We start from the raw sequence: 9261 nt of genomic DNA on the forward strand, positions 1-9261 counted from the left end.
ACATGTGAGAAGTAGAAAGTACAGGTATTTGTATTCAAGTAAAAAGTGGTCAGAAAAAGTAGTGGAGTAAAGGATACCAGAAACATGTACTTGAGTACATAACAAAGTATTTGTACTCCAACACTTCCCCCCTCTGGTCCTCTGCAGTTTGTCCTGCTCACTCTCTGCAGATCTTCTCCATAATTCTGTCCTATTTGCCCCCCCCCCCCCCCCCCCCCCCCCCCCCAGCCCTACTTTCTCTGCTCCACTTCCTCCACCTCCTGCTCTATTCATTATTCACACCTTTTAAACATGTGAACACCATGCGGCATCTCATACAGCTCACGTGTTATATACCTTTCTGTTTATACATATAGTCTCCATTACGTTTCACTCACTTCTGCTTTTGATTATAATACGATGTTGCCACGGTTACAGGGTGAAGGCCGGGTTAACACTTATGAATGCACCATTATCTTATTGTGTTTATCTCTTCTCTCCTTTTTATTTCTTATTCCATTATATCATGTTTTCTTGCACTATTCTATTCCTTTTCTCCCTTTTTATATTTGTAGTTTATTTCTCATTGCAACGTTTTATTCCTTCCTTCGTCCTCCTCGTGCCTGATCTCAGTCTCTCGTGGATCTCAGGAAGAGATGGAAATGATTCCCGTGCAGTTTCTCTCCCACCTCGATAAATAAATAAAACAACATCAGTGAGATATTCAGGGAGAGTTTACTTGGCTCCAGCAGAAAGGCAGCGATGGTCTTTGTCCCCCCCGGCCCCCCTCCCCCCCCCCTCACCCCCCCGCCTGGCTCCGTACAAAAAGGTTTATTTATATCTGAGCTAAAAACCCACTTTCAGACTTTCTGTGTTACTCAGCTGAAATGTGATTCTCAATGTCACCTTAGAATAAAGAACAACTCTAACTAACACCACCATGACCCCCCCCCCCCACCCCCCATTACTGACATTAACACAATTATCTTTTTACAAGTTGTCTTCCGTCTGAATATGCTAACGAGGCGTTTCGTAATGCTTCTGTAAAAGTGATTAGGATAACCTCCTGGATGTGGATCAAGAGGTTTTCTGTCCACTCGTCTGAAAGAACACGTTATCAGATAATTAACCCAACGTCTCTTCATTCAGTTTGTTCCTGAAGTGAAATCTAAAACGTATCATGTCTCAATGTGTGTTATTCAATCTGTGATTTAACCTCCAAGCTGCAATGATAACATCTCCATGAGCTGTTTGTATTCACATCTTGCACTTTGGATTTATATTCTGTTATTTCTTGCTCTATTATTATTAGTTGTATGTCCTGTGTGTCCATGTTGCTCTGTCGGAGGGAACTTCAGTGTTTCATGAGTTCATGATGAAAACAACGTATTGGATCTTGAATTGAGCTGCTTTCCAATATGTTTCCTTTATGTTTGAAATGCATGTCTTTTCCCCAGGCTAAGCCCGATGAGCCTTTCTTTTTGCTCTTCTTAAATGTTTTTCTTAAAGAAGTATTTTATTCAGTTCTTCTCATGATCAGAAATCTAACCTAATGCTAAAATGTAAGATGTCTTTAAAGAGTGCTTGATGGTTTTTATAATCTTGTCTTTTTACGTCAACCCGCAAAACTTTTCATTTTGTTCATCTCAAATGAAAACGAACTCGTGATTTTCAGAAGCCTCGCCTCCATGCTGAGATTTCAGAGTCCTGCATTGCTTTGACACACAGTCTGTTTGCTGTAATCACGTGTTCTCCTTCTCGTCTCCAGGCTGTGAGCCGATCACCCTGCGGTACCTGGAGTGGAGTAACCCCGAGTCCATCATCCAGGTGGGTTTATTTGATTTTTTCATGCAATATTTTTATTTTCTTGCACATTTTTTTTATAGTTAGTGTCACGATTCTTGTGTTGTGTCACGTTTTTAGTTGTGTGTGTCTGGTAGTGGGTGTTTTGCTGTTCTCCTTGTCATGTTTTCCTCCCTGTGTATTGTCTGGTCTTTTCCCCTGTGTTTTCCTGTCTGTCGTTAGTCTCCCTGGTGTGTCTAATTTCCTGATTCTTTTAACCCCTTCTGTGTCTCCTGTGCTCATCAGTGTCAGCCCCGCCCCTGATTGTTCCCACCTGTGTCTTGTTACCCTGTGTTTAAATTTCCCAGTCTCCCAGTGTTCACGGTCAGTTCGTTTTTGTCTATTGCCATGGTCAGGTCCAGTGTTGGGACTAACGCGCTACTGTAACGCAACTACTTTTTTGCGGTAACTAATAGCGTTACTAGTTACCTATCCCCGGTAAGTAACGCCGTTATGGTTACTGTGATTTAAATTAGTGCGTTACTGCGTTACATTGTGTGATGGAACTGAACCGAATCTCCCTGCGGATGTAATTTACAGACGAATACAGCGATGTCCTCTCACAGCACCATGGAAAAGTGAAAGTAACCAGAGAGGAGTGATGATTGGTTAAGGCGGGGTAACATTTCAGGGTAAGCCAATCAGAGACAGAGTTGGGCGGGTCTTGCCTTATGGGGAACATACACACACGAACACTTGCTAATGCTAACACACACACACACACACACACACACACACACACACACACACACACACACACACACACACACACACACACACACAATGGCAGATGCAAGTATCAGCGAGAGCAGCAGCGCATTTGCAACTTGGAGATATAACCACTATTTTCAATTTGTGGGGATAAAGGACGCACAACATATGACGGTAAACTGTAAAATGTGTGCAGGACAGAAAGCATTGTCCACGTCAAATAACAGCAATGCCAATCTCCTGAAGCACCTAAGTAATGTACATGGGGCTATAAAACTAGTCGCCAAAGACCCCACCGTCTCAACCACCGGCAGTGACCCAGATGGAGCAACACCATCTAAACAGCCAAAAAACGATTCTTTCAAATCGCCACATGTCACCCAGAGTCAACTAAACAGATGGCCAGGTATGTTGTTGAGGACATGCTGCCCATCGCAACGGTCGAGTCTGAGCCTTCAGAGAACTAGTCAGCAAAAAACAACACATAAACTTGTATTTGTATTGTTATTATTTTTTTAAATAAAGTAACGTGTTACCAGTTACTTTTATAATTGAGTAACTAATAAAGTAACTAGTTACTTTTTGAGAGCAGTAACTATTACTAGTTACTTTTAAAAAGTGACGTGCCCAACACTGGTCAGGTCTACGCTCTCTATGTGCTCTTAATACATTTTGTTCATCACTACGTGAGCGCTTTCCTTTGGTTCTCATTTGTCATCTCAGATGGAGATTTGATCGCGACCAATTTTTGTTGTTCATTTTTTTCTATATCTTTGAAAAATAAAGTATCTTACCAATACTTCACCTCTGTGTCCCGGGCCGTGCAATTGGGTCCGACCTCCTAAGTGCCTGAGCTCTTAACAGTTATGAATGCACTGTTTGATTTCTTTCCACCCTTTGAAGTCGTTTATTTGATATTCGATTCCTCCTGCGTTGTGTAATGTGTAATGTGTAATGTGTAATGTGTAATGTCCCCTCTCCCCTGCAGGTGGTGTTCTCCTGCCTCGGCATCCTGGTCACCTCCTTCGTGGCGTTCATCTTCGTGTTGTACCGTGACACGCCGGTTGTGAAGTCCTCCAGCCGCGAGCTGTGCTACATCATCCTGGCCGGGATCTTCCTGGGCTTCTTGTGTCCGTTCACACTCATCGCCCGACCCACGATCTTCTCCTGCTACCTCCAACGCCTCCTCGTCGGCCTCTCTGCTGCCATGTGCTACGCTGCTCTCGTCACAAAGACAAACCGCATCGCACGCATTCTGGCCGGCAGCAAGAAGAAGATCTGCACCCGGAAACCTCGCTTCATGAGTGCGTGGGCGCAGGTGGTCATCGCCTCCATTCTGGTGAGCGTCCAGTTGACTCTGGAGGTCACGTTGATCATCCTGGAGCCCCCCGAACCCGTCAAGTCCTACCCTAGCATCCGTGAAGTGTTCCTCATCTGTAACACCAGCAACATGGGGGTGGTGGCGCCCCTCGGATACAACGGGCTGCTCATCCTCAGCTGCACTTATTACGCTTTTAAAACCCGAAACGTGCCGGCTAACTTCAACGAGGCCAAGTACATCGCCTTCACCATGTACACCACCTGCATCATCTGGCTGGCCTTCGTTCCCATCTACTTCGGGAGCAACTACAAGATCATCACCACGTCGTTCTCCGTGAGCCTCAGTGTGACGGTGGCTCTGGGGTGCATGTTCACGCCCAAGATGTACATCATTCTCGCCAAGCCGGAGAGAAACGTGCGCAGCGCTTTCACCACCTCGGACGCTGTGAGGATGCACGTGGGCGACGGGAAGATGGCGTGTCGCAGCAGCAGCTTTCTGAACATGTTCAGGAGGAAGAAGAAGGGCAGGTGGGTGCAGTAATTATGAGTGAGCATGCTCCAGAGGCTCTGAGGTGCTGGCTCTCTGTATTTAACGTGAGAGAAACACCTGAGCTGTGCGGCGCTCAGTCCTCAGACGTTTAACCTGACGAGTTCAATTAAAACCAGCATCTCTGAGCCGAGGGAGCAGACCACCTAATCTACAGACCACCTAATCTACAGAACACAGGGTCCTTCAGGGTCCTGCAGGGTCCACACACCTGATCACACACACCGTTATAAGATCACACACACCTTCATATGATCACACACAGTTCAATGTGACGTTTTTACACTCATTCAGGCAAAACACGATGGAAACCCGTTGAGAAAATCTAGGCTAAAACTATTCATATCAATATTTGCTAATGTTCTTTCCATACAGAGAAGATATTCTGTGTTCTCTTCAGAAGACATATTTCATTTAACGATAATAAGGACAATCAAAGTCATAGTCTACAATATTATTATTTTTAATTAGGAGAATGGAGAACATTAACAAATATATAAAAATGCTATAATTTATTTTGTATTTATTTTTGCTATATTTTATTTTGCTTAGATGCTGAAGATTTTGTAGCATTAGCTTTCATAAAAACATTTTCAGGACCCTGCAGAAACCCTGAAGTATTATAAAGAACATCTTTTCTATTCTTAATATTTTACAACACAAACCATAAATGCTGTCTTGTCTCCACCTTTGTGGGTTCCCTTGCAGTAATTTGTTTCCATCTTTATTCTGTTCATATAGTTCTAATGGAAAGTCTGTGTCATGGTCTGAACCAGGTGCCAGGCTCCCTCCCAAAGGAGATCACACGTGGCACAGACTGTCAGTGCACGTGAGGCGGCAGGAGGCCAATCAGACGGCCGTCATCAAACCCTTAACCAACTCCTTCCTCAGCACTAAGACTCTGTACAACGTGGCCGAGGAGGAGGACGAGGGCGAGGCCGTGCGGTACAACCCCCCCGTCACCCCTCCCATGATGCACCAGGGTCAGATCCCGAGGGGGGAGGAACCGTACGGACCTCGCCCAAAAAACACAAAAAACTGCATCTTCGTGGAGCGTCCGCAGGTGGACGAATTCAACATACCCAAGTTAAATGACATGATTAGCATTCCTGAGGCGGTTAGTGGTGGTGTGTTAGTGTACCAGCACCAGGAGCCCCTCCTCTACCAGGAGCCCCTACTTCAGCTGGAGCCCCATCTCCTCCATGAGGAGACCCACCTCAACCAGGAGACCCTCCTCCTTCACGAGACCCTCCTCCACCAGGAGACCCACCTCAACCAAGAGACCCTCCTCCTCCACGAGACCCTCCTCCACCAGGAGACCCACCCTCACCAGGAGCCCTTCCTCCACCAGGAGCCCTTCCTCCACCAGGAGCCCCTTCTCCACTATAAGCCCCACCTCCACCTTGAGAGCCACCACCCCCAGGAGCCCCTCCTCCACCAAGACACCGACCTCCACCAGGAGCCCTTCCTCAACCAGGAGCCCTTCCTCAACCAGGAGCCCTTCCTCCACCAGGAAACCCACCTCCACCAGGAGCCCCACCTCCACCAGGAGACCCACCTCCACCAGGAGCCCTCCCTCCACCAGAAGCCCCACCACCACCAGGAGCCCTTCCTCCACCAGGCTACCCACCTCCACCAGGAGCCCCACTTCCACCCGGACACCCACCTCCACCAGGAGCTCCACCTCCACCAGAAGCCCCACTTCCACCCGGACACCCACCTCCACCAGGAGCCCCACCTCCACCAGGAGCCCCACTTCCACCCGGACACCCACCTCCACCAGGAGCTCCACCTCCACCAGAAGCCCCACTTCCACCCGGACACCCACCTCCACCAGGAGCCCCACCTCCACCAGGAGCCCCACTTCCACCCGGACACCCACCTCCACCAGGAGCTCCACCTCCACCAGGAGCCCCACTTCCACCCGGACACCCACCTCCACCAGGAGCCCCACCTCCACCAGGAGCCCCACCTCCACCAGGAACCTGACTCCCCTTCAGAGGAGGAAGATGAGGCTCAGTTTGGGCTACTTCACGGCTACATATACAACAACGCCCGGATCCACGACAGCGACGGGGAGTCGGTGGACGGGAAACTTTCCGAGGAGGCCCTCATGCCTCCGTCTCCGTTCAGAGATCACAACGCTCCTCCTCCCTTGAACCCCTTCCCAAATTCAGAGTCCATTCTGTGCAGCCCGACCAACATGACGTACGCTTCCGTCATCCTCAAAGACTTCAAGCAGAGTGCCTCCACTCTGTGAGGGAGATAAGATAAGAAGTGCTTTATTGATCCAAAATTGGCACATTTTAGCGAGGATCATGTAGGGGAGATCGGGGAGGGTTGACATGCTGTTTGAAAATGTTGGTGCTGAAATATGCGGAATTGGGTTCAAGGGTTCAGCTTACAGGATCATTCCAGCAATATGTGCCCAAACGAAATTGGTGTGAATGCTGAGAAGCAACAGCAATAGTTATATATATATATATAAAAAATGTCATAATTCTAAAACTATTAACCATATTTCATCCAAATGTTACTATAAAAATATTCACTTTGTTATAGGATCATGTCCCGATGTATAGAGGGCGGAGTTTGAAAAGGGTTGGTGCTGAAATGTGCAATATTGGGGTCAAGGGGTCAGATTACAGGATCATTCCAGCATTATGGTCCCAAACGAAATTGGTGTGAATGCTGAGAAGCAAAAGTACCGCATTGACCCGAATATAAGTCATCTTATAATTCGTAACAGTAACAGCACACGGCAACAGGAGAGGAAGAGATGGAGATGGGAGAGACACGGAGACCAACTCCAACAGAGTGGATCAAAAGTAGGCGAGTTAATAAACAAGAGAGGAGAAGATACGATGCCGATTTTAAGATAATGTGATCAATGAAGTCATCGAACAACTGTCGAGCAGCAAAGAGACATGAAATGTAAACCAGTCAGAGAAAAGCATTCCAAGGTCTTTTCCAAAAATGAGTCTTGAAAAAGAGGGGTCGTCTTATAATGGGTCGATAAGATAATACTTATATATAAAAACGTTCATTAGTCCAGAAATATTACCCACAATTCATACAAATGTTACGAAAGAAATCTCCACCTCTTCATCGCCGTGGCTCAGTGGGTTAGAGCGCTGAGCTTCAGATGCTGGTTTACGTCGCCCTAACCCATCATCCACACCGCAATTTCTTCAGGAATCGTATTCTCTAGATGATTGTTGAGCATCTCTTTGGGCGCCTTTTAGGCACCAGATGTACTTTGGTATTGACGTGTTGATCCCCGCTCTTTAGGGTCTGTTTCAGGCTTTTAATTAAAACTCCAACGTGAATCCAGCAACGCTGTTATTACCTCTTTCACATGACAAGCGTTTGAGTTCTATTCCTCCACACCTTGCTCAGCTTACAGGGCCGTCCCTCCCTACAGGCCGAGCATGCAGACTGCGTGGGGCCTCACCTTGGGGAGGGGGCATCACCTTGCGGAGGGGACCTCACCTTGGGGAGGGGGCCTCACCTCGCGGAGGGGGCCTCACCTTGGGGAGGGGGCCTCACCTCGCGGAGGGGGCCTCACCTCGCGGAGGGGGCCTCACCTCGCGGAGGGGTCCTCACCTTGCGGAGGGGACCTCATCTTGCGGAGGGTGTCTCAACTGAGCCGAAAATGCGGAGCACCTATGCGCTTATGTGTGGCGCCGCACGGTTTCGCCGCTACGAGGCTCCATTAGCACCCACCCCCCCTTACTGCTGCCCTTTCATTGTCCAGCCAATCAGATGAGAGCTGAATGAAAAGGGGCAAGTTAGCCAGGGAGGTAACCATTTAAACAAAACATAATTAGCTGTTTTCACCACAAAGCTTTACACTTAACGTCCACATTTTTAAATAGAAACTGTGCCGACCGTCCCCCTCCTCTCTACTAATTGATATACTTAAGTTTCTGACCCGCTGTATATGACGAGGTATAAGGATATACTTAAGTTTCTGACCCGCTGTATATGACGAGGTATAAGGATATACTTAAGTTTCTGACCCGCTGTATATGACGAGGTATAAGGATATACTTAAGTTTCTGACCCGCTGTATATGACGAGCTATAAGGATATACTTAAGTTTCTGACCCGCTGTATATGACGAGCTATAAGGATATAAGGAAGTCATGTTTCACTCGTTGAATGATAGCTGTATTTTAAAACGTTTAAATGTTGTCTTCAATAGTGGAGGAAATTGCCAATTAAATATTTATATGCTCAAATAAGATTTTAGGATAACGTTACGGACGACATGCTTCAAACATTTATATTAATTATTTGTCATTATCTCTAATTCTCGTTGTTTTCTTGACCTGACAATTTTAATTTTGTCGTCTATGAAAAACAAAATTCGATATTTTTTTCCCAGCGATTTTTATTTATTTAGGATTTATTTTAAGAAACAAAAACAAACATGCTTCATGTGTAATAATACAAGGTACATATTTTTAAATAATTATGCATAGGCCATAAGACAAATTCAGCTTTTTGAGCCTTTTACCAAAACAATGCAATACGGGGCGTCGAGTCCAGTAGAATCTGCTTTCAATGATCTTCTCTATTTTACCTCGTACCTCTTTTGTGCACATGGTATATTGTGTTGTATTGTTTTGAATCCACCGGGTCACTACATCTGATATTTTTGAGGTATCGACAAATAACTACGGAAAAAACTGAGATAATAAAATGTCGTAACCATGGCGCTTCGAGGCCTCTGTATTAATAGATTTTGTGCTTTATGAGATCAACAACTAAGTTTGTTTATGTACATTTATTAACATAGATGTGTTTTAGAAAATATAGGCGACATAACAAGAAGTATGCTGAGTTTCAACCCCCGT

At 46.2% G+C, this 9261-nt stretch overlaps 1 protein-coding gene across 1 annotated transcript; it reads left to right on the top strand.

Annotated features, from left to right (window-relative positions):
* Positions 1 to 741: 741 nt before the first annotated feature.
* On the top strand, positions 742 to 7875 carry LOC307046514 (uncharacterized protein; the record flags this gene model as incomplete). The annotated part of the gene is made up of 4 exons (XM_079692882.1): positions 742 to 798; positions 1708 to 1806; positions 3521 to 4380; positions 5141 to 7875. The coding sequence occupies 4 exons, from the start codon at positions 742 to 744 to the stop codon at positions 6657 to 6659; spliced, it is 2535 nt and encodes an 844-aa protein (XP_079549008.1). The 3' UTR covers positions 6660 to 7875.
* Between the last annotated feature and the right edge of the window lie 1386 nt (positions 7876 to 9261).

Source organism: Notothenia rossii (assembly GCF_949606895.1).
Source record: "Notothenia rossii genome assembly, chromosome: 7".
Lineage (NCBI taxonomy): Eukaryota > Metazoa > Chordata > Actinopteri > Perciformes > Nototheniidae > Notothenia > Notothenia rossii.